The 24,429-nt window shown below is 34.7% G+C and overlaps 4 protein-coding genes and 1 pseudogene across 11 annotated transcripts; 4 read left to right on the top strand and 1 right to left on the bottom strand.

Moving 5' to 3' along the window:
• Window positions 1-1,158: 1,158 nt before the first annotated feature.
• Window positions 1,159-4,496, top strand: LOC123215938 (rac-like GTP-binding protein RAC2). Of its 2 annotated transcripts, none has more exons than XM_044636255.1 (7): window positions 1,159-1,704; window positions 1,810-1,897; window positions 2,597-2,706; window positions 2,856-2,922; window positions 3,207-3,271; window positions 3,721-3,786; window positions 4,019-4,496. In XM_044636255.1, exons 1-7 carry the CDS (start codon window positions 1,555-1,557, stop codon window positions 4,115-4,117), a joined length of 645 nt encoding a protein of 214 aa, XP_044492190.1. In that variant the 5' UTR covers window positions 1,159-1,554; the 3' UTR covers window positions 4,118-4,496. The 2 variants fall into 2 exon arrangements, with proteins under 2 accessions (XP_044492190.1, XP_044492191.1); XM_044636256.1 differs by having other exon boundaries at window positions 1,164-1,704; window positions 2,859-2,922.
• A 2,938-nt stretch (window positions 4,497-7,434) lies between these two features.
• Window positions 7,435-10,281, top strand: LOC123216088 (uncharacterized protein At1g28695-like). The gene is made up of 3 exons (XM_044636449.1): window positions 7,435-7,621; window positions 7,706-8,098; window positions 9,571-10,281. The coding sequence occupies exons 1-3, from the start codon at window positions 7,475-7,477 to the stop codon at window positions 10,114-10,116; spliced, it is 1,086 nt and encodes a 361-aa protein (XP_044492384.1). The 5' UTR covers window positions 7,435-7,474; the 3' UTR covers window positions 10,117-10,281.
• A 1,095-nt stretch (window positions 10,282-11,376) lies between these two features.
• On the top strand, window positions 11,377-16,388 carry LOC123215300 (annotated as a pseudogene).
• Window positions 16,389-16,533: 145 nt separating this feature from the next.
• LOC123215304 lies at window positions 16,534-21,308 on the top strand. Of its 2 annotated transcripts, none has more exons than XM_044635342.1 (5): window positions 16,534-19,094; window positions 19,278-19,376; window positions 19,568-19,612; window positions 19,890-20,027; window positions 20,726-21,308. In XM_044635342.1, exons 1-5 carry the CDS (start codon window positions 18,744-18,746, stop codon window positions 21,071-21,073), a joined length of 981 nt encoding a protein of 326 aa, XP_044491277.1. In that variant the 5' UTR covers window positions 16,534-18,743; the 3' UTR covers window positions 21,074-21,308. The 2 variants fall into 2 exon arrangements, with proteins under 2 accessions (XP_044491277.1, XP_044491279.1); XM_044635344.1 differs by having other exon boundaries at window positions 19,960-20,027; window positions 20,726-20,825.
• A 225-nt stretch (window positions 21,309-21,533) lies between these two features.
• LOC123215302 (trihelix transcription factor ASIL2-like) lies at window positions 21,534-24,253 on the bottom strand. Of its 6 annotated transcripts, none has more exons than XR_006502005.1 (3): window positions 22,856-24,253; window positions 22,335-22,407; window positions 21,534-22,225 (listed from the first exon to the last, which is right to left on the bottom strand). XR_006502005.1 is itself a non-coding variant. In XM_044635338.1 (2 exons), the coding sequence occupies exon 1, from the start codon at window positions 23,941-23,943 to the stop codon at window positions 22,894-22,896; it is 1,050 nt and encodes a 349-aa protein (XP_044491273.1). In that variant the 5' UTR covers window positions 23,944-24,253; the 3' UTR covers window positions 21,534-22,225; window positions 22,856-22,893. The 6 variants fall into 6 exon arrangements, 4 of the variants coding, with proteins under 4 accessions (XP_044491273.1, XP_044491276.1, XP_044491275.1 ...); XR_006502006.1 differs by having other exon boundaries at window positions 21,534-22,222; XM_044635338.1 differs by lacking the exon at window positions 22,335-22,407.
• Window positions 24,254-24,429: the final 176 nt, after the last annotated feature.

The following is a 24,429-nucleotide window of genomic DNA, read 5'->3' as shown; positions in this document are numbered from 1 at the left end:
TCATAGATAAACTACTATCCAAATTTTCAATTAAAAGCATAATTTGTTTCCTTCTCCGACAACAATTATTTCGATCAATGATCGACGCTTTTCACCCATCTTGCAGATTTGATCACAAAAGATGACAAAGAATAATATTCCAGATGTGACGACAAAGGATGACAACTTCAAAGAGTCATCCTTCGTCATCTGGAAGGTTTGCCGTCGTCCTTCGTCGTATCATCCAAATACGACGACGAAACATTGTCCTTTGTCTCTTTTTATCAATCTAGATAATGTTTCATTGTTCAAATCTGGATGATGAAGGGTCATCCTTTGTTGGAGAAACCCTTCACTTCTTCTCGATTATCGACCAGTTTCCTAAGCCACTAAAGATTAAACCTGGAAATGAAAAAAAATAAATTTTTTAAAGTTTAATCATGAGAGGTAATAGTGAGTTTCTAAACTAAGGGGGAAATTATATAAATTTTTTAGATTTTAGGGTTTATAGGTAAAATAATGATTTTATTCTTACCTCTAACTAAAAATTTAGGTGATCCTGAGCTTATGAATGAGTATTTGAGTTTTTTAATTTGTCGTAAGTATGATTTTAAATTTCGATTAAAATTTGGGTGGGAAATTGTCCTTTTCCCTTTCCATTATTACGGATTTATCTTGAAATTGAAGTTGGAAGATAAAGGGAAAGAAAGGTCCCCGTGACCCAACACCTCTCACAAACATGTGAAAATCTCTAGTTTGGTAACCAAAGTCAATAAAAGGGGTGCTTAGAAATATTCTATGATCAAGCCAACTAATATCAACAGATTTTTTTTTTTAATTAGATTACCAGTTTTTTAAATCAGTTAATTGAATTGAATTGGTTTTCCCAAAAAATTAATAAAACTATAAATTGATTAATCAAAAATCAAATTCAGTTAATCAATGTTTTTGGTTTGATTTAAAACCAATTTATCTCTAAATCAATAACTGATTCAATTTTGATTTATGATTTCCTGCATACTAAACATTCAATTTCATTAAAAATAATGTCACACCAGTTTGATTAAAACATTCAAACACCCCCCTTGTCTTGAGCGTCTACAAGGTAACCTCATGCTAATTCATATATATTTGTACAAAATACTCAATTTGAGTACTGGGACACGATCAATCATTCGACGGTGCGGCGAGGCTTAGCTGCCCCGGACTCACGCGCTGTCTTTTTCCTTGTTTAAACCCCGCCTACTGTAATGGCAAGTACGTATTCACATGGGTGTCTAAGCGAAAATTTCTCCCTACTGAATTTGGTATTGAGAAGAATGAAATAAATGGTGTGAGAAATATAGTGGTGGCCTGGTTGGAATGGGGTCTGGCAATGCCCCCTCTTGCCTTTAATTTGGCTCTCTGACAGCTCAAATTAAAGTGTAAACTGATCCCCATGTCAATATATTTGTTCTTTCCCTCAAAGCACCCACCTTACCTAGTAGACAATTTTTGCCTTCTGTCTGTCTTTCCCACTCTCTCTCTCTCTCTCTCTAACTTAAGAAAAGAGGGATTTTTTTTTTGGTTGTTTCAATGAATAGTACAACAGGGCCGTCATCATCGTCATCTACAACAACAGCTTCAGCAGCAGCAACAAAGTTCATCAAATGTGTTACGGTTGGTGATGGAGCTGTTGGCAAGACATGTCTTCTTATTTCTTATACTAGCAACACTTTCCCAACTGTATTAACTTCTTCTTTACTCCGTCTCATCTTCCTTTTCAATGCTTACTCACTATCCCTTCAATTTTGGTTTTTAATGCCTCTTGCTTTGTGGGTTCTTCCACAGGATTATGTCCCCACTGTTTTTGACAACTTCAGTGCTAATGTCTTAGTTGATGGCCAGACTGTGAATCTGGGTCTCTGGGATACTGCTGGTACTTTCTTTTCTTCTTCTGGTTTCGTAGTTCGAACAATTTTAATTGTTCGAATTGATCCGATGAGTTAGTCTTTCTGTTCATTTCATGTTTTCAAATGGAAGTTGCTGCAACTTTTTTATTCTTTGTCACTTTGTGAAAGATTTGGCTTTTTTATTGTTGTGCTTCTATGGATCGTTTGGTTATATACATACAAGGAGATGATTGCTACAAAGGGTAAATACTGCAAAGGGTAAATAGGAAATCTTGCAACCCAAATTCTTAAGAAGATTGATACTTTCATTTCAGTGCCTGCCGTAGAATGGCATGATAGCTGAAGATAAAAGAGAGTTCAGGTGAATATCAAATGGGAAATTCCAGAGATGTTACAATAATGCCAGTTTGACTTTTTTTAAAAATTTTTTTCTTTTAATTACATTAGTAAAGAGATTGCATTCCTTAGGTTTGAAGGCCTACTGTTTAAAACTATGTTTAATTTCAAATTTCATTTGCTCTCTGTGTAAAAATCAATGACATGGGAATTAATATATTTTCATTTGGAATCCAAGCACACTAATCTGTTTTCAAAAAGCAAATGTACATCATGGAACACATAGTAACTTTCAAGTTAATGTCCATCTACTGGTTTGATATTGGAAAGTGGTTTATAAAGTTGAAGTATTATATTATAATATTTATGCTTTTAAATTATGTATGCAGGCCAGGAAGACTATAATAGACTAAGACCTTTAAGTTATAGAGGAGCTGATATTTTCCTTCTTGCTTTCTCCCTCATAAGTAGGCCTAGCTATGAGAACATTTCAAAAAAAGTAAGCTTCTTTGCTCCTTTCTTAATTTCAAAATTAAATCATCTTAAAGGTTAACTTTCAATTTTGAATAGTTCAATCATGTTCGTGTGTTTCACTGATTCTTCTCTATGCCCTTTCTTTTCTTCTTTGTGCTCCCTGTTATGTTGGAGAAGTGGGTCCCAGAGCTGAGACATTATGCTCCATCAGTGCCCATTGTTCTTGTGGGGACAAAACTAGGTAATTCTTCTTTCCTCTACTGATTCATTGCTTCGGAATGGGAATTTCCAAAATCATGTCATTGCTTGTCAATAAAGATTTCTCAATGCTTGTAATAATTAAGGGTGCTTGATATAAGAAAACTAAAGCCAAACATGATAAAGTTGTTTCTTCTCTTTTCTTTTTAAGGTTTTGCATGGACTTAATTGATACTGCATGCATTTATGATCCTGTTCACACCCTTGAGTGTTTGTGTGTGAATGCATGCACATTCTTTTTCTAAATAGCGTTTTATGGGATAGCAGATTTGAGAGAAGACAGACAGTTCCAGTTGGATTATCCTGGAGCATGTACTATTTCTACAGAGCAGGTAGGCTTCCACTACCAATGTGTTTTTCACTTGTATACGTTTTATTATTACTGTTGTTTTATATGTTATTTTGTGGCACTTGAAAACTTATGATCGGCGTGTTCATTGTTATGCTTTGCTTTGCCCTTGGGGAATGCTTGACATTACATTCTGTCCTATTGATTTACATGTAAACAAACAACTAATTAAGCTTGAAGATGCACATTGATTGTGTTCTTAACCTGGTTTTATGTTCAATTGTTGATCACTGTGCCCCTCTGTTTCCTGTTATGTTACATGTTATGGCAAATTTAGCCCAGTTACTAGAAGTTGCTTTCCTTGATAATTATGTTCACCTTTCTTGAGGCCTTGACGTCTTTAAAAGACATTTTAACCACATACTTTCATAGGGCAATCTCTCTGAGGTTCCCTTTCCACGTTCCTAATATTCATACATTTTGATTTACCAGGGTCAAGAATTAAAGAAGCAGATAGGAGCTTTAGCATATGTTGAATGCAGCTCAAAGACACAGCAGGTCTGTCTCTAATTTGTGTCTGTATAGATTATTAAAAAGGCCTCTGCATACACAAGCAAATCAAGCTTCCAAGTTAAGTTTGGCATTATTATTGTGGACGATAACTGAAACACTCCCAAATCAACTGATAATGCACTGATTTGCAATTGTTAGGCATGAAGAGTAAATTTTTCTGCTAAGATGTTCCTAACCACTGATGGGTTTATTTAAAATATATTCCGTTGAAATGCAGAATGTAAAGGCTGTATTTGATGCTGCAATCAAGGTGGTTCTCCAGCCTCCAAAGGCTAAGAAGCCCAAAAGAAAACTGAGACACTGCTATTTTCTTTAATCAATATACTTTGGTTGCTGGTAATTTGTGAAGCTGTTGACGATGATTCTCACTTCCTCATTTATTTATCTATTGTTATTCTTTTATTTTCTATATATATATATATAATTATTTATTTTCTATTGGGTGTCTTTTGTGGTTTGTTCTAGGAAATTTGTCATTTTTCTGTGCTGATTTCTCTTATAAGATGTGTACTAAAATTTGGAGAGACTGTTTCATAGTGTCAGGAAGTGGGATCTGTATGATACTAAAGTGAGGCTGATCAATTGCTGTGGGTTGAATGTGAACAAAATCGCTTTTCACTATTAAGCTTTAGCTTTGGATTAGTATAACTCAATAACATGGACTTGAGCTCCTCTTGTTAACTCATTTCAATTCACTCAACTGCATAATCACGAATGATTTGAATTTCAAAGCACTTTCTACCTGCAGTCTGTTTTTGCTTTTGTCCTTTATGCTTGTATATTAGAATGCAATCATGGAGAGGGATTAATTTTATTAATTTCTTTATACATATTTTATTGGAGGCCAAATGTCTTATTTCCACCTAAGGTATAATGAAAACTTAAAGTCATTCTCGCTAATTTTTGAAAATTCAAATACCTATTCATCCGTTAGTTTTGATTGTTATAGTTAGGGATAAAAATTATCATATAAAGGTTTTGATTTTTTTAAAAAATCAGTTATTTCTTTTTTTTCTCTTAAGTTTAAAAGCTAATCATTTTCTCCTAACTCAAACTTTGAAATATCGCATTTACACCGGAAAAACTTTATTTCATCTTTTGACGTTCTTTTTTGGTGGCATCTTCTCTCTCTCTATAGTGGTTTTTCAATGCGAAAACCACAAAAAATCCAATCGAGTGATCAAATTTTTTTGCACGGATCAACAGGCAACGACCACATTTATGGGATGTTGTTTGACAAATTTGTGTGTTGTCTGCATATAGATTCATGCTAAAAAATTCGGCCATTTCAAAGTTTGAGAAAGGAGAGATGCTGTAGGAAAGGAACACTGAAAAGAACAATCGTCAGAAAGATGAAATGAAGTTTTTAGGGTATAAATGCAATGTTTCAAAGTTTGAGGGGGATGGTTGTTCATTCTAAAATATAAAATCGTAAAAATATATATAGTGGGGGTGCAAGATTAATTTTTTAAAATTAAGTTATATAAAAAATAGTTAGTTTTTAAAATTAAGGGGAAAAAAGGAAATTAATTTTTGTTTGCTTAAATAAACTAGGGGGAAAACGATTAGTTTTTAAAATTAAGGGGTTAAAAAGAAATTAATTTTTCTTTATTTAAATAAAAACCTCTAAATGATTATTTTATCTTTGACTATAACGGCTAACACTAATAAATAAGTGAATATTTAAAATTTTAAAAATTAATAGAAAGTCATTTTGAATTTTCATTAAACCTTGAGTGGGAATAAATCTTTTGGCCTTTATTGAACTGTGATTCAAAATTTCAATGTGTTAGGTGCTATGGAACATTGGGAGAAATACACATATTCTATTTTGCTATATTGCACCTTGGAGAAGCATAGTTTGAGAGCTAGATTGAGTGGGTGGAGAGCTCATACTTACGACTCCACAATAATAGGGTCGAATTAAGTATTATTAGATCTAAGTTTGATTCGATTAAATTTATATAAGGTTTGAACTTGATGAGTATAAGAGTTTGTAGCTCAAACTCAAGCTTAAGATAAGAGTTGTTAAATTGAATTTGATTTGAGAAATTATAATTAAATTTTGTAAATTATATATTTATTAACTATTTTTTTATATTTAAAGTTTAACATTAGATTGTATATGTAAATTTTAAAAATTGTGAAAGCCATAAGAAATTTGTTATAATAAAATAAAAAATTTAACAGTGATAATGGATAAATATAAAATTTTAAGATATAAATATAATATTTTAAATTTTTAAAATTTTGTTTATAATCTATTTGAATTAAATTATAAATTCGTGAACTCATTATTGTACCTATAAACAATAAGATAGAGGCTAGCTAGTTTGATTCATGTCAAGTTATTATTAGTAACCACTTTAACTTATTTGTTAACTTATTCCGACGTGGGATGGGATCAAGTAAGCAGATCTAAGTTCCGTACCTTGATTGTACCAAAATATAGAGATTCGTTTTCCTATGTATGACGACTCAAAAACTGTACGGAATAAGTGAGGATTGTAATTTGGAGCTAGCTAGCTAGCTTTGCAAATTCAATTATAAATTTTCCTAACAACAAAATTATGCACACTTTTATTATTTTTGGGTTAATTAATAAATTAATTCACATTTATTATGAGTACATGCAATTAATTATAATAAATTAATATAAAATAATATTTAATCAAAAACATATCCTAACCTTTTTTTTTTTTCAATTACCAAATTAATTTATTGTTATTGTAACATAATATTCATGCATGTCTGTGCCCTAACTTTATATCATTGAAATGTTAAAATATCAATAAAATTATATATATATATATATATATATATATATATATATTATATATTTAATATATATTTAATAGATATATTATTTAATTAAATAATTTTAAATTAAAGATAAAATAATACTTAATAACATAATAATACATAAATTTTATATATATATATAATATTACTTATTCTTTCAAATAAAAAATAAAACATGAGGAATTAGCTTAATAAAATATTCAATTTTGGTAAGTTTAGACTTAGTCTATCTGTCTCCTTGCATTGCACCTATTTATCAAATGATTTTGTGCAAGCAGATGTATCATAAATTGTTAGTTCAGTTTGAAATGGGTGGTTATAGTTTGTTTGCGTGTATGTATTGAGATAAAATAGAAAATGAAATTTCAGGTTTGGCTTTTAAACAAAAAAAATTATACTACTAGTCCTATTATTAATATTAATATTCATATTAATATTATGAGTGATTTTTCTACCGGATACATCCATTGATCAAAGTTTACGTGGCGTAATCTGAAAATGAAAACCTTTTCAAATTGTATAATAATCAAATATTACTTGCTTAGTGGTTGGTTGGTTGGTTGGTGAATGAATCTGTGACTCTTTCAATTTTAGTCCGTCACAAAACAATGAAGGTATTTTTAAGAAAAATTTAATAAAAAATATTATAAACACTTTTTAAAACAAATTTTAATTTTAATAATAAATAAGATATATATATATATATATATGGCATCTTAGACTTATATGGTATGTTTGTTAGTCACTAAATTAAATTCAACGGTGGACCTATAATTTCACCACCGTTACGTGATCATCTCAACTTCCTAAACATTTAATTTAAACCTTTTTCCTTATGACTTATCAATAACCTCCCCACACACACACACACATGGATACTTCAAAGAAATCTCTCTATAATTTCTGCCTTGTATCTCTGCTCTGCGCAGCCGTCTTCTATATTTCTATTTGGTCTCCTTCAATTACTACTAATCCTTTGTTTCATAATTCCGCCTGTCTCCCTTCGTCATCAAACTTGGTAACTATCTTTGCACTAATTCTTTAAATCAAACCAACTTCATCTCATTCTCTTTTTTTTTTTTTTTTCTCTCTTTTGTTACAGACTAATACAACAGGTCTCGTTATCGATGATCTTGAACTGGCTCTGCAGAAAGCTTCAACCCCCAACCGGACAGTGATTATCGCCGTCGTGAATAAAGCGTATGTGGAACAAACCCTGGAAACTGACACCACAATGCTCGATATATTCTTGGAAAGCTTCTGGTTAGGAGAGGGCACCAGACAGTTACTCGATCATCTTCTTATGGTGGCAATAGATCAGACGGCGTATGATCGCTGCATGTTTAAACGGTTACACTGTTACAGACTGGTAACAGATGGCGTAGATTTTGAGGGAGAGAAGGTCTACATGTCACAAGACTTTATCAAGATGATGTGGAGAAGAACCCTGTTCCTATTAGATGTCCTTAAACGTGGTTACAGCTTCATCTTCACGGTATGTGCTTGCTGCTTTCTCATGATTTTTTTTAAGAGTTTTAATCTAGGGTTAGGAAGAGGGTAATATTTATATTTTAATAAAATCTCTTTAAGGGGGCGTTTGTTTGTTTGTTTATTAATTTATATTCCCACTTTAATTCTAATACAAATACTAATGTGATTACCAAGTTAAAATGAGCAATACTGTGGGCACATAATTTTCAATAATTATTATAATTTATGATATATCCAAAATTTTGTATATATAATTTTATTATTACCAATTATTCATAATCTATGTAGCACGGAAACGCGGAAACGAAAACGTGGACACGCATTTTTTTAAAAATATAGAAAACGGAAACGTGAGAAAACTTATAAATATAAAAAATATAAGAGTTTTTTTTATAAATATTAAAATTTTTATAATAAAAATATATAAACTTATATAATATAAAAATAAATAAATAAAAAAAATGAAGAGAAAGAATACTATAAAATAGAATCATAGAACCTATTATAAATTGTTCTTAAGCAAATACATGCAAATATTTAAGAAAAAAACAATAATACACACCAATCTATATGATATATCGGAGAAGAGATAAGTAACATATCAAAAAATAGAGAATAGATGAATTCAATATGCGATTTAAAGATATTTTCGGTTTGAAAATACAAAAGATATGTATTTAATCGATTTCACGATTTTTCTTCTAAAATAAACTTGTTTCAAAATTTTTCAAAAATTTTGAAATGACCTGAAACGTTTTCTACAAGTTTTATTGAGTTTCGGAAACAGAAACATTTTCGAAACGTAGAAACGCATCCTATTATAAGTTTCTGTGCTACTTAGTTCATAATAATTATTTATAAATTTTAGGAAACTTAGTTACCCCTTCAACTGCTTCCAAGTCTTTTATTTGTTACTTTGTTAGGAAGACCACAGCAATCTTTTCCTTTTATTACTTATAATTTTGTGATTCATATTCATCAAATATTTGATGTGCTTGTCAGGATAACAATACATATTTGGATCTCTTAATCAATAACGGTTGTTGACGACACGAGTTTTAGGGAAGGGTGTATTTGATTCTTGCCGAGAGGTCGTATTGACTCTATAATACTGTTGTTCGAATCATTTCACTCTTAGTTTTGGGTTGTATTTTATTTGGGATGGATTTTAGTCCGACTAATTTAAACTCGATTATTAGCTTAGTTCAAATGAATTTGAAATAAATTTAATTTAAACAAGTTTGAAAGTACGCTTAAGAATTTCATATAGGATGATTGGCTTGTTAAACTCATGAGTTTAAATTATTTTAATTCAAATAAATTAATATTTTAGTTAAACTCGAATAAAACACGAATTTAACTCTGCCAAACTGGTTTAAAGTCAACTTGTCCTACCCTCAAACTGGCGTAAGCCCTCGTATTTTTATCTGATTCAAACCGTCACTTTTGCTTTATTGGTCTGTTATTCTATTGTAGGATACGGATGTAATGTGGCTGAGAAACCCTGTTAGGAGACTGAGCAATAACGAAAGTGAAGACCTGCAAATGAGTGTTGACAGGTACAATGGCGACCCACGGTCACAGGACAATTCTATTAACACAGGCTTCTACTTTGTCAGATCCAACAACAAGACAATCTCTTTATTTACCCAATGGTATGGTATGAAGAACAATTCAACAGGGAAGAAAGAGCAGGATGTGTTACTGGAGCTAATGAGAAAAGATGGTTTGTTCAAGAAATTGGATCTCCAAGTTAGCTTCTTACCTACACTTTATTTCAGTGGGTTCTGTGAAAATAGCAAGGATATTCGGTTAGTCACAACAGTTCATGCTAATTGTTGCCGCCATGTGCATGCCAAACTGCAAGATTTAAAGGCTGTTCTTCGAGACTGGAAGCGATTCAAGGAGGTCAAACTTAAGAACCCAACAATGCTTCAAAATCGAACCATGGTGACTCAGTGGTCAGGACACAAGGCTTGTGACAATTCATGGAAACCATTAAGTAATAATTTGCGTATTTAATTATGTCATTTGGAGCATCACCCATGACTTTATTACTGCAATGTGAGGTCAAAGTGGATTGATTATATTTATGATCTTACTGTAACATTGTGAATTATAAACTGCATACATCTGAAACAGTGAGATTATTTATTTATTTATATACAATTCAACTGGCCTGGCTAATCTTTAATGTTTTTTTGTTTTTGTTTTATATCTTATGTGTGATATTAATATATAAATATCCCAACTCATGTATCTCATATATATATATATATATAAAACATTTGACATTATAATAATGTGACAGTATTTATATAAAATAAAACATTATTTCTGAAAACAATGAAAACATTTTCTATATAAACTTTTTTGACAACTGAATAAATCTTAACTCCACTTAAATTCTTTTGTCTCATTAACAATTTTTTTCTTTTTCTCTAATTATTTTAAGTATCACATTCCGCCGACTACCATCTACACTGGGGGGTTGTTTTCATCTATCCTCGGCAAATTCCATTTTACAGTGCCTAACCTACTACAATAAAGTCAAGTGACAACCCCACATGAGGGGTAAGATAACAACCCAAAATTTCTAATCCAACTTCTAGAGCTTAAGATCTTTATAGGAGTTTTCAGGATATTTGAGATGACTGGAAGATACTAATGTGCACATTGAAATTTAATTCAAGCATCTAGATATTTCTATGATGAGTAACATGTGATTCTTCTATGTTGGAATAATTTTTTATTTTTATTTTTTCAATTATTCTTATTTTATTTAATACTTCAAATGAGTTAAACTTGATTTTAAATTAATTATTCTAAAATCTAGCTTAAATTTGAATTGATCTTTATTTAGATTTTACTCAATTTAAATTAATTATTTTAAATTTTAACTAAATTTAAATTAATTTTTATAAAGATTTAATTCAATTCAAACTAATCCAAATATAAAAACATGCCATCATCGTTGGAATAATATTAAAATCAAAATTAATATATGATTTAAAATAAAAAAATAATAAATTGATATTTTGTATTAAATATATTTTTGCATGTTGAGGCTTTAGATATTAATTAATATTTGATAAAATTGATGCTTTTTTTTTAGGCAACACGTGTAAACTGCACGGACGAACATCCACGATCCTATGCTTGAGGCAACAGGAATAAAAAAGCACTAACCTTTTTTTTGGTTTGCAATTAAAGTTTCAGTTGGCGAGAAATAATCCTCTGTTCCAAGCACAACAAATCTCAAACTTACTCCTTTTATTTGAAATCCTTATAAATATTCCACCGACTTTTGGCTCAATCAAGCGTCGGAAAACACACTTGTATCTGCGCTCTCCTTTATATACAAGAAGCACAATTATTCACCCTAACTTCTCTCTCTCAAAGAGACACGTTTCCCTCTTTAATGAATTTAGGGTTTTTTTGTCTACTCTTCTAAATACAAACATTAGAGATAGAATCACTTTCTAGGGTTTCTGATCGTTTGGGATAAATTAGGGTTGTTTCTTGTTCTTCCCCGTTGAAGGAAAGGATGCCACCCAGAACTGTGAAGAGAGGAGGGGCGTCTGGGCCGAAGAGGTCGACCAGAACGACGAGAGGGTCGGTGAAGCAACAGCCAGAAATTGTGAAGAGACGGTGAAAGAGGTGTCGATCAAGGAAGAGGTAAAGCCGGTCATTGAGGTTGATAATAAACCGAGCCCTCTGGTGCCTCAGTCAAAATCCAATGTCAACGCTTTGGCTCCTGCCGCGCAAAGTAAGTTATCTTGTTTTGCCCCCCTTCTTAAATGAAAAAAAATGGTTCAGATCTTATGATTGATTAGGGTTTCTATCGGTGGCGAGGTAAAATAAAAATTTTGGCCGGTGCATGGCCAAATAATCTTATTTTGACCTACATGTCTTAGTTTGTATACTTCGGGAAAAAATTGAATCTTTAGTGTTTAGTTTGTTTGCAGATGGTGGGTTATTAATACGAATTGTTGACAGTGTTTTGCTTGTTTAGAGTTCTTCGATTATTTAAACTGTGTTTTCTTTGTGGGTTTGTTTGTAATTGAACGATCTTGTTTGGTTTTGTTTTATCTGTTGAGCTGATCAGCTTTAAATTTCTTATATGCGCTATTGGTATAAGTGAAGTGCTTGAAGGTTTTATAGTAAGAATAAAGAATGGAAATATTTTGATTATTAATAATTCATAGTCTACCTACTTCTTAGAGTTAATTTTTATTGTTATGGGTTTTCTAAAGAATAATCAGGAGTTTGAGTGTTTTTGATTGGCCTGGTTGGTCTGTTTCTGTGTGTAATGGCAGAAGAAGATGAGGTGAAGGAGTCTGTAGACGAGTATGAAAAGGATGAACGGTTAGAGCTGGATGATAATGAACCTGATTATGAACCGGAAGAGTATGGTGGGGTAGATTATGATGACAAGGAAATAGAGCGAAAGGATGTTCAAGAGGTGGGAGATGAAGAGGAGGAACCTGATGAGGAGAATGTCATTGAAGAGGAAGAGGGTGATTTGGCAGAGGGGGAAATGGAAGATTTTCCTGAAGAGCATGATGAGGGTGAAGAAGATGATGAGCATGCTGGTGAGGAGCCACATCACCCAGAGATGGTTGATGCAGAGGAAGAGGACCATCATGAAGTATTTAAGGAGAGGCGCAAACGTAAAGAGTTTGAAGTATTTGTTGGTGGTTTAGACAAGGATGTCATTGAGGATGATCTAAAGAAAGTGTTTAGTCAGGTTGGTGAGGTCACTGAGGTGAGGCTGATGATGAACCCGCAAACAAAGAAGAACAAGGGTTTTGCATTCTTGCGTTTTGCAACTGTGGAACAAGCCAAACGAGCTGTGACAGATCTGAAAAATCCTGTGGTAATTTTTAATCATTTCATTTTCTTAAAGGGGAAATGGTGCTGTTATCCTATCTAATAAATTATATTCTTTTGGTTATGGTAATTTCAGATAAATGGGAAACAGTGTGGTGTTACTCCCAGTCAAGATAGCGACACTCTCTTTCTGGGTAATATTTGTAAGACGTGGACAAAAGAAGCTGTAAGTATTTTTTTTCCTTAGGGCAACAACAATCAGTCATCAAATTTTATCTTTCTATATAACCGGTTATCAGAAGATGTAATCTCCTCATTGTTTGTTCTTTAACTGATCTTTCAGTTGAAAGAGAAGCTGAAACATTATGGAGTTGAGAATGTTGAAGATTTGACTTTAGTAGATGATAGTAACAATGAGGGAATGAATCGGGGTTTTGCCTTTTTAGAATTTTCATCTCGTTCTGATGCCATGGATGCTTTTAAACGTCTTCAAAAGAGAGATGTTTTATTTGGTGTCGATAGACCTGCAAAGGTTTCTTTTGCTGATTCCTTCATTGACCCAGGCGATGAAATAATGGCACAGGTAATCTTTTGGGTAACTCTTGTGCTTCACATTGCTTGGCTTGGATTACTTTCGTTTTTGGCTGGTTTAGCCTATTTCCATTACCATATGACATGAAAGGAGTTGTAAGAATTCAGTTGGTGTGAAGCATGAAACAAATAATTTATCCGGGAGTTGGCTTTTTTGATACATCCAATTATCTATAGTGCTAACCAAACTATTAATATCACTGTTACTTTATTGGAGTAGTTGAAAGAAAGTGGATGGAGTTGTCAGGATATGTGCTCTGTGACTTCATTTGGTAATAGAATTTGACTATATATTTTTATTGTAGCGTATTGGTTTCTTTTTATGTGTGAATCCCACATATTTATATGTAGATGTTTGAGTTTGGTTTTTTATGCATTGCTCTCATGTAATCCGCTTGCGCTCTTCAACCTGGTCATTATAATTTTTGCAAAGAATTTCGTCTAAAATCAATCTTAAATTTCAGGTTAAGACCGTGTTTGTTGATGGTCTGCCTGCATCATGGGATGAAGATCGTGTGCGGGAGCTCCTAAAGAAATATGGGGAGATTGAAAAGATTGAGCTTGCCCGAAACATGCCATCTGCGAAGAGGAAGGATTTTGGTTTTGTTACATTTGACAGTCATGACGCTGCAGTCACATGTGCAAAAAGCATTAACAATGCTGATTTGGGTGAAGGAGACAACAAGGTTTCATTTCTTCCTAGTGGCTTTTGCTTTTTATCTTCTAATGGCTTTAACTTATTTGTGTCGGTTGCTCATTGTATGTGTTGTCTCATTTTCTTAATTAGGCCAAAGTTAGGGCCAGGTTGTCACGGCCTCTTCAAAGAGGTAAAGGGAAATATGCTAGTCGTGGTGATTTTCGAACTGGACGAGGGGTTGGACGGGTTTCTAGGGGAACTTGGGGCCGTCCAGCTCCACGTAGCTTACCTGGACGGAGTGTAAGAGGAATTGGAAGTCGTCTCCCACCACCCAGTTTGAAGAGGCCTGTAGGACTGAGGGATAGGCGTCCTATTATGTCCATGCCAGCAAGACCCAGGCCCATGCCGCCACCTCCCCCTAGGTCTTATGATAGGAGAGCCCCTGGTATGCATTATTCCCTTACTGGTGTTCTAATTGATAAGCCTGTGAGAAATTACGCTTATAATGTAATCAAATTGTTCCAGCTCCTTCATACCCAAAGAGTAGCCTGAAGAGAGAGTATAGTCGGAGAGATGAGGTTCCTCCTCCAAGGAGCAGAGCTCCAGTAGATTTTGGTTCTAGGGTTGTCCCAGATAGACGCCAATCTTATAGAGATGACTATCCATCTCGTGGCTCTGGCTATTCAGACATGCCTAGGAGTACATCTCGTACTACCACAAGGAGACCTTATGTGGATGATGGTTATGGTCAAAGGTTTGAAAGGCCTCCTCCAAGTTATCGTGAAGGGCGTGCCCGTGATTATGACTCTGTTTCTGGGTCGAAACGTCCATATTCTTCAATGGTTAGTTTCACCGCTTCTTAAATCTTGCATTATCTTTGATAATTTTGTCTACATTTTATCATACTTTTTAATTGTGAATTCCATACTTTTGACAATATTATTTCTAGGATGATGTTCCTCCACGTTATGCTGATGTTGGTGTCCGCCATTCGAGAGCTCGCTTGGACTATGACATTGGTGGAGGTTCTTCTCAATATGGGGATGCATATGGTGATAGGTTTGTTATCTTGTCAAAGCTTTGATGCTTTTGAATCCTTTAGGGTGAAATGTTGGATCGGTATTTCATCATTTTCTATAATTGTTGTCAGAATTGGGAGATCTAATTTAGGATATGGCGGGAGTAGAGGCTCTATCTCCAGTCAGGATTCACATGGACTATATAGTAGTCGTCAGGGAATGGGCTATGGAGGAGGTATGTTTTTTCTGCTGCTGGCCATGATGTGGCACACATACTGGCATTGAATTATACTTTACTGTTATTGCCATCCTGGCAGTGTGGTTTCCATTGATTTGAACACTTCCTTGGGAATAATCTGTACTTCAATGTTGATTGGTTTTCAGGTTCTTTTAGTAGCAGTGATGTTGGTGGAATTTACTCATCAAGCTATGGTGGTGATTATATGTCTCGTGGATCTGACGTATGCTGTGGGCCTTCTTTATTTATGTGACATTACTGTCAATCAATTTTTCCTATGTTGTATTTTTATTTTTGTTTCACATAACAGGTTGGTGGCAGCTCCTACTCATCACTATATCCTAATCGCGGTGTGGGTGGCAGCAGTTACATGGGGGCTGGTGGTTCCGGTTCATATTATTGATGTAAGTCTAAATCTCTAATTTGGGGTGTGTTCTTATCTGGGTTCATATACATTAATCTTTTGCTCCTTAGTTATTTCTTTCTGGAGAGAAAATGGTTACTGAAGACTTTGGCATCTCTCTATTTTCCTAAGAGGTATGATGCAAGAGGAAAATGAAAGGAGCCAATGGTTACAAGTGAATTTTTTATGGAACAGATTTTTGACAAAGAGGCTGCTCTAGGATGTGGACTATATGAAGCTTTGCATTATGATGCCTACCGTTTTGGAGAGGAGCATGTTGCTGAGCATAGTAGCCTCTGTATAATTTATTGGGAAGAAGTTACCTAACTTAAATGTTCTGTAAGTAGAGAAGGATTTGCACTGGTTTAAGCCATTCATGGTTCTACAGACCGGTTACTTTGTCAAGTGTTTAAGTTTATGCTGTAAGGAAACTTCACTCATTTAGAGGTGAAAACAAGAAGTGCTTAGTATGTGATATGTATGTTGCTTCTTTTATTTTCTCTATATAAGAACAGTTGATGGACAATGTGGAGGTGTCTGCATCACTAATTTAATGGACAGTATTTGATGAGAGATTGAGGGTTTTCTGTTTGTGGTGTAAGAACTTCTGGATATTTTGCTCTGCTGAAATCATTGGATAAGTTTTGACTAAGAATTTTAAGACATTTATGTGTTGGACCACATACTGCTTTCAGTGCTGCAACTCTGAAAGAAAATATCACAGCCAGTTAATTTATAGCTGTAAGAAGAAAGCAACAGTACGCATTTGCATAGGCATGACAAGTTTCCCTAATCTAAAACCTACGGTGCATGGAACCGTTTATGGAAGCTCATAGAAAATTATGTGCATGTTTTGCCTATGGATCATGGTTTGTAAGCTTTTAGACAACTGCTTGCACCTTGGTATTGGTGTGCTTTTCTTATGGAATTTCAATCTAAGATGCACTAAGAAAAATTGAACTTAAGGAGAAGAATACATGAAAATTTTTATCCCTTGGCCATTTGCTTTCCCAGTGTTTGTTGCTTTTTCAGAGTCCTGAGTTGATATCTTTATTAAGGAATACGTTTAAGTTTGCATTTCGTTCACTTCTCATCTTCTGAGTTTGAGTAGGCCTTGTGGATTATTATCTGGTGAAAGATTCAAACTGCAATGTTTTTGTGCCTAACAGTAAAATCAAGTACCATGTTCGGCCAAAGGACTATTGTCGTATCAACTAACTTTTGCTAATTCATTCTACAGTCTAACCAATCTCTTCTTATTCAATTGGCTCTTTTTAAGTTATTCTGCCCTTAGGGAATTGCTGTGTTCAGTTATGCTCATTGTCATCTTTCCATAAAAGTAACCTTATCAGGTGCATGGTTTTTAGAGAGTGGTTGTGGTGGAATCTCCTTTTCAATTTGTCATTTAGATGTGGGGTGGGTGGCTGGATGATTAAAGCGAACTCTCTTTTCTACTAGATACTGCTGTCAGCAATATTTTTTTAATTTGCTACCACCAAGCCTGTGTTAATTTGAAGATCTTACTTCACAGAGTAAGTGGACAAGGTCATAGAATTTTGAATTAGATCTTTTGGCTGGTTTGGATGTTGATAACCATTGGGGAACAGGATTGTAGTTTAATATAGGCTGTATGATATCTTGTGTTGTGTTGTGTTGTATAACCTAGATATGGTAGGATGAACTGACAGCTTTAGTTTTTGCTGCTCTGGATATGCCAAGTTAAATTAAAAGAATTTCACATCTATGGTTCTTAGGTATCCATGTTTAGTGTGTGAACAGGTTTCTTGGATAGTGGTTATTGATTGTCGTGTGCAGAATATTTAAGAACGTCTCATCAGATGAGCTTATAATATCCTGCATTAGGTTCCAAAGATATCTACTCTGTGGTGTCGGTTCTCTGCATGTTATTATTCTTACTGAATATCATTTTTATGCTTTAGATATATGCCTGTTTTGTATCAAATATCACTTTTCCTGGGTTTCCATGATAACGGTTGAGCTATTAGTTGGAGAAATAATGTTGAAGATGTGGCCATGGCTTGGATACTAAAGCTCCCCCTGGTATAATAACTAGCTATACTAATTTTTGGGCTATAGTTACAGCTTTCATACAACTTGAATACTATTTGTACCTTACAGGGTGTTGTGCTTCTTCATTAGTATTTGTTCAGCAGCACATATATACTTGCTTTGTTGTTTTTTTATTATTGAACCCTACATTGTAATTTGGTATGTAAATAAACTTTGAGAAGCTAGTGATTTAATTGTTATTATTTTATTGGCTTAAAGGCAAACCATGTTTGCAATGAGGATTGATGGGTGGTGAAGATTTTACTTTGTTGTGTGCTTTAAGAGATTGTTTTCTTATTTATTATATCCACAGCAAATACTTGCTCATTGCATTATAAGATTTCAGAGAAATATAATACAATTATTCTATTTTATCAATAATTTAAAATCATCTGAAACGACAATTACATCAATGTATGTACATACCTGTGTTTTAACCGATTCTGTATATACTAGTTACTCGAATCCCATGAGCTTGTCTTTTTAAATGTTGACGGGCTTCTTAGCTTAAATTGACTCAAGAAAGACTGATGAAGCTGGTTCAATTGGCTGATTGGCCAAAATATGTATAGTTGGTTAAATATGAAAAAGAACAAGGTGTATCGTAAGTTGTCAAAGGGCAAAATAAATTGTCTTATTGCGATAACATGTATAAACGGTAAAGATTGATGGAATTGCGAAAAAGGTGGAAACTCTGAGCATCATTTTCATGTTTAATGTTAATTTTAAGTGTTGAAACCGTAGAAGTCCAACGTGTATATTATATGTAATCATTGCCAAACACTAGCCCGTCTCTGCAAACTAAGAACTGTCTTCTTATCTGGGAAAAATTGGCAGACGATTTTTGGGTTAGTTCAAATGGGTCGTAGGCAAATCGGTCTAAAATTTGGCCGCTTTGCTCCTTTGATCCTTTTCTTCTTGGGCGGTCTATCATGTTTTATGGTCTATCTCTGGATTTTTGCGACCTATGATTCATCTTTCAGTGAAAGTGGGGGTAAAGGTGAAGAAGAAATCAAGTGCTGTAGAGGAATTCAGGAATTGGAGTTTTGGGGTGATGCCGTGAAATGGGGTTCTAAATTCAAGGTAAATACCTCAGAGGAATGTTGCATGGCTTGTAAGGACATGTGTCGGGGCGTTGATGGCCCTTGTCCCTGTAATTCTTGGGTCTTCTGCGGAGATAAACAAGGTTGTGGCCCTAGATTCGGTGAGGTGTGACTCATTTTGGTTGTTCTTGTTTTGCATTTTGTTTCTTATTCATCCTATCTCATCATAATTCCAGAGTTCTCTGACTCCAATCAATTTGATATCTACAAATCAGAAGCTTGATAGTGGTGTATGAGAAACAAATAATTCATGATTCTTAGATTTTTGTCTTCCTCATCTTGCTTTCAGTGTTGGCTGAAAAAGCAGAATGACGTATTGGAGCCTGAACGCCGGGACTCAGTCCCTCCGGTTATCTGGACTTCTGGACTTGTCTTTGGTGAAGGAGTGGTACGCTATCTTCTGAAACTAGCCATCATGTGACTGTTATCTCAATCACTACACAAATATGTTTATTTGTTATTTTTCATGGCTTTCAAACTTGAATTGGTATGAGCATTTGCATTGAAGACATGGTTAACAATTAATCTTGAATCAGTTTTTTATTCTTAATCATTATCTGGCTTGGCTTTTCCGTTCAGGGTATTGTTGGACTGCAAACTGAGTATGGGACTCTTCGTGTGAAAGTAAGTGCTCTTTCTCAGCCTCATATGCTAATAATTTGTTATTCAGTATTTGGTGGCGGTCCATGCTTGTTTTTGCATTTATTTGTTCTAAACAAACCAACACCATGCCGAAAGTATAATTTACCGTTTGTTGTGATGCATGACAGTATGATGCAGTTTTGTTGCTCATTGAATTGAAACCGCATCAATTTTTATTTGGCTACACTTTTAATTTTGCTATGATAAATGAATGAAGTATACCTTTAACTTCCCAGTTTGTGATATTTGATTTCTGCAGCTTTTACCTCAATCTGCCCCAATTTCTGTTGCTTATATCCTGGAGCTATTGGCATTACGACATTGTGCAGGTTGCCAATTTTATCGTGCAGAAAGCCGAGGAGCCAGTTGGGATTCAAAAGGAAATCACATTGCAGATGTAAGTTATCTTTTTCACTTCCACTGGGTTTTGTTCCTCTTGTAGCAGCACCAGTCTCTGTAAGTGGGAAAGGTAGTTAACATGTGGAAATACATGAAAGATTTATACCACTGGAGTACAATTGTATAAGTTTTTACACTCTTTTACTGGTGAAAATGAGTTAGAAGCCAATTAATTTGTGGAAACAGTAAAAAAATTTCTAGGAAGATGATGCAAAACAGGTTTCTGGATTTATCATCTAGATACATTTTTTAAAAGTTATGTTTTAGGTTGCCACTCTTAAGATATGGACTACCTAACTGTAAATTCAGCAGTGAGCTCATGCTTCATTCTGCCGAGATTAACAGTAGGTTGAGGCTGCTTTGATTTGGTATAATAGTATGTAAATTGAAAATTATTTTGTGGTATCTATAACATCTTTGATATTGTCTTCAATTTGGACACATAGTTTGTTACGGTTTTACTTATAAATTTTATAATGCAAAATACATTTTAACAGTTTAAAAGTTTATAGATTGTTTAATCAATATTTTGTTATCATTTTTAGGTAATATAGAATGTTTATACTTACCTAATATTTTTTTTTGTGTTTGACAATATAAAATTTGTCTAGAGGTGTTACAACATCATTGTGAAAATAATATTTTTTGTTTGGTCATGTCTAAATTTGTTCTTTTTACATGAGCATTATTTTATAGGCTTCATTTGGCCCGCCATATGCTCTACTTCAAGGAACACTGGAAGCTGATGGTGCCACATTTAAGGAAATTCCGGCAGAGTTCTGCCATTCCATAACAAGAGGATCAGTGGCATGGGTTGGTTCTGGTCCAGATTTCTTTATCAGCCTGGCCAATCATCATGAGTGGAAAAAATCCTACACCGTATTTGGTTTTGTTCTCCCAGAAGATATGGAAGTTGCCGAGAAAATTGCAAGGCTTCCAGCTAAACCAGAGTTCTGGAGTGATGTTAGAGTGGCTATCTTGCGAAAAACGATTCCAATTCGGTTTCAAAGAGTCAAGGAAATTTCTAACTCAATACTAAAATGAACACAGAAGCAAAGCTGTCTTAATAAAAAGCTGCTTTTCACCATGCTCTTCTTCCAGTACTTTGATTTTGGTTTTTTTTTTTTTTTTTGTATTTGATACCTTATAATTACGCTACACTGTAAATACGATAATAATATTATGAGTTGTTTGTAATTTTAAGAACTCTAAAAGCAAAGCTTGAAGGTCTATGTATCTTTATGTTTACAAGCAATGAAATGTCTCTCCTGCTTAACAAGGCACATGTGATTCTTTCTCATCCACAATAGGATGAAGAAAAAATCCACATTTTGTAAGCCGCCGTTGATAGATGCTTCATGTTTGTTCGACTTTCCAAGTGTGGTGGCGGGTTATTAACCGCCCAACCAAATCTAAACAACAGTTGACACGAATTCTAACTCAAAAACAAAATAATGCCAAGAAGAGGAATCATTGGAAAAAAAAAAGATCTATTAAAACGGCGCTGTCAAGCTCAAACACCACTAATTTAGAATTTTTATTTGAATTCAATTTGTTTAAATCAAATATAAATTTGAATCCGAAATGATTTGGTACAAACCCATCCCTAACCACCATTAACAAATTGAGAAAAATAGGAAGACTTCTAAAATCTGCTCTCTCCATCATTTTCTTACAACTTTCTTCTGCAAGGCTTAGCTATCACCCAGACTACCGAAAATGAGTCCAGAGTTTGTAGAGTGCTGATGATTCGGCAGAAAAGAAAACCGTATGAAAGAAATCTCACCCAACAGAAAAAAACACATTAATTTAAATGATGAGATGAGACAATTTCCCGTAATATAACTCATGTTCAAACTAGTTTCTGGTGGAATGAATTAAAGCGTCGTCAAGTTTCATTTTGTAAAAGAGTTCATTCAAGAAAGAGGCACAGCAATGCACCACAGCCAGTGCTCAGTGACACTCCCCTTATCCCTTATTAAAAAAACTGATGTCCGTTGCTTTTGCATACGGTTCACTTCAAACTCGGTTTCACTTTTTATGCAAGAAACCGGATACTAGTCAGAACAGCTTCAAATTTACATGTGGAATGAACCCATCACAGAATTCGGAAAGGTCTCAGGTATTTTGATTGTTGCAGATTATGTTGAGCAGTTCAGTCTCAAAAGTATTCTGGCTACAAGAGACATGCAGCTGCTGCACAGTTTCAAACATGACAAAGTAACTTGATGAGATATTAGGCAACCAGATTTAAAATTTCATTTAAGGAATTACAATAACTGTTTCAAGTAGAAAACAACATTACCCTTTCTAGTCACTCAAAGAATCATTCTACAGAATATGCAGGTTTAGCAGAACAGGTCTTTACAGGACAGCAGCTTCATTATAAAAGACATAAAGAAGAAAAAAGTAGACTCAATGAGAACCTTTTTAACTTTAGCTCTTTTAAAAAAATAATCTATCCCAATTTGTTTCCCATTGCCTCTCCAAGGTTTCAGCCTGCAAATTTACACCTGATTAACCACAAAAGCAAATGAATATTGCCTACAGTAGCCCAAATCCACTCCATATTCATAATGCATAACCATGATCTTTAACATTTGGGAATTAGCACAAAGAACATGAGCAAAATATTAACAAGAAACAACTCAGCTCTATGCCCTGAGTCACAATTAAGAAACCACATTTATAAAAATATATCTAAAAAAACCAGCTAATGAAGTTCCAGATTCGTCCTAAGAAAGAATAAAACCTTGAAAACACAACTACAATAATATACTTTACTTTCGTAATCTAACTAAAAAAAAAAAAAAATAGCAATCTTACATTAGAAAATAAACAAAAGCCATTACTGGGATCATCTTCTAAGACTCAGGAGTGGGCATCCTCTTGGGCTTCTTATTCTTTTCTGAAACAGCTTTAGCAAAAGCCTCCACAATCCGCTGTTGAGACTCCAAAATCATCTGAGTACGCTTCATTTCCATATCCATACGCATAGCTTCAAGCTCTCTTGCCAGTTCCATCTTCATCTGTTCCGTTCTCACAAAACCATCTCCCAACATCTTTATAGCGGCTACCATCTCCGCCACCGGTTCCCGTTCTCTCTTCGCAATTGGCGTCTCTTCACATCCTCTCAAAACCCTTGTCCCATAATTCACCCCTGAGCCTGAACCTGACCCTGAACTCCCAAAATTTGGTTGAGGGTTAAAATTAGGAGTATGGTTAGCATTAGGGTTAGGGTTTCCGATCTTTGCATAAATTTTTGGCCCAGGTTGAGCTATACTAACTCCGGTGGGGATTCTGATTCTAAACCCACTACTACTCCCACCACCACTACTAGGTCCCGTACTAATTCCATTACGATACAAATTATGGACACTCCTCGTGTTGGCTACACCGTTCTTGAAATTAGACCGTTCCTGATACAAATCCTGATTAATGTCATCATCATCTTCGTCATCGTTTTCGTCCTCATCGGCACTGTCTGAATTATAAGCCGGTTTCGTCGATGGACCTTTCTCCATGGAGTCCATTCTCTTGAAGTGAACCCAAGAAGATGAGAATCTCGAGAGAGGCATGGATCTCGCACGCTGGATCTCCGTACGATAACGTTTCCGTAGTTTCTCCATCTTATGACGGCACTGGACGGCCGTCTTCGGCGGGGACGCAGCGGGGCATCGTCGACCTACAACGTCGGCGACCTCTTGCCAGTGGGTGGCCTTGAGGTTACCACGTCGGAGTGCGTACCATTTCTCACGGTAAGCGTCGATGAGAGCAACGGTCTCATCGTGCGACCAACAAGGCGGAGGGAGACGGCGGGGGTTGACAGACGTAGGTTGTATGGGCGGCGCAGGTAAAGCAAGAGGAGGCGGGTCCTGAGAAATTGGATCTGGGGGAGGAGGAGAGGCGGACATGAGTGCGTAGGTTAGGAAGGGTGAAATTGAGAGAGAAAAAAGGAAAGAAAGTTAAGAAGAATGTGAAAGTGGGTGCGGGTGGTGGTGGTGAATGGAGGGGTGTGCGGCTGATTTTGAGATCTACTAGGATGGATGAGACCACCGCTTAGGTGTGTGGGTGGTTGGTAGCTAACGTGCACCGTGGGTGATGGGTTGCCCACGCAGAGGCAGGTCCACTTTCTGACTTTGTTGGCCATTTCTACCGCAATATTTTTGTTTCGGAAAAAAAAAAAAAAAAAGATAATTAGATTTGAATGCACAAATTAGGATGCAATGGCAGGATCTTATAGTAAGCCTTAAATTAAATGGGGCGGCTTTTGGAAACATCTATTCCATAGCCGCCTTTTGTCCCTTGAAACATAGGATAGGATGAAAGTGCCAGTATTTTTTATTTTAATTTCTATTAATTAAATAAATGAAAAATAAAAATGATATATTTAAGAATAT

Source organism: Mangifera indica, chromosome 5 (genome assembly GCF_011075055.1).
Source record: "Mangifera indica cultivar Alphonso chromosome 5, CATAS_Mindica_2.1, whole genome shotgun sequence".
Lineage (NCBI taxonomy): Eukaryota > Viridiplantae > Streptophyta > Magnoliopsida > Sapindales > Anacardiaceae > Mangifera > Mangifera indica.
This window is presented reverse-complemented; position numbering and strand designations above follow the sequence as displayed.

Bases quoted from the DNA above. Each gene is read 5' to 3' on its own strand.
- LOC123215938 (XM_044636255.1), top strand. From the start codon at position 1,555: ATGAATAGTACAACAGGGCCGTCATCATCGTCATCTACAACAACAGCT. The intron at 1,705-1,809 runs GTATTAACTTCT...GTTCTTCCACAG, and splicing joins CTAGCAACACTTTCCCAACT to GATTATGTCCCCACTGTTTT. The intron at 3,787-4,018 runs GTCTGTCTCTAA...GTTGAAATGCAG, and splicing joins GCAGCTCAAAGACACAGCAG to AATGTAAAGGCTGTATTTGA.
- LOC123215302 (XM_044635338.1), bottom strand. From the start codon at position 23,943: ATGTCCGCCTCTCCTCCTCCCCCAGATCCAATTTCTCAGGACCCGCCT.
- LOC123216088 (XM_044636449.1), top strand. From the start codon at position 7,475: ATGGATACTTCAAAGAAATCTCTCTATAATTTCTGCCTTGTATCTCTG. The intron at 7,622-7,705 runs GTAACTATCTTT...CTTTTGTTACAG, and splicing joins TCCCTTCGTCATCAAACTTG to ACTAATACAACAGGTCTCGT. The intron at 8,099-9,570 runs GTATGTGCTTGC...ATTCTATTGTAG, and splicing joins GTTACAGCTTCATCTTCACG to GATACGGATGTAATGTGGCT.
- LOC123215304 (XM_044635342.1), top strand. From the start codon at position 18,744: ATGGGTCGTAGGCAAATCGGTCTAAAATTTGGCCGCTTTGCTCCTTTG. The intron at 19,095-19,277 runs GTGTGACTCATT...TCTTGCTTTCAG, and splicing joins GTGGCCCTAGATTCGGTGAG to TGTTGGCTGAAAAAGCAGAA. The intron at 19,613-19,889 runs GTAAGTGCTCTT...TGATTTCTGCAG, and splicing joins ATGGGACTCTTCGTGTGAAA to CTTTTACCTCAATCTGCCCC.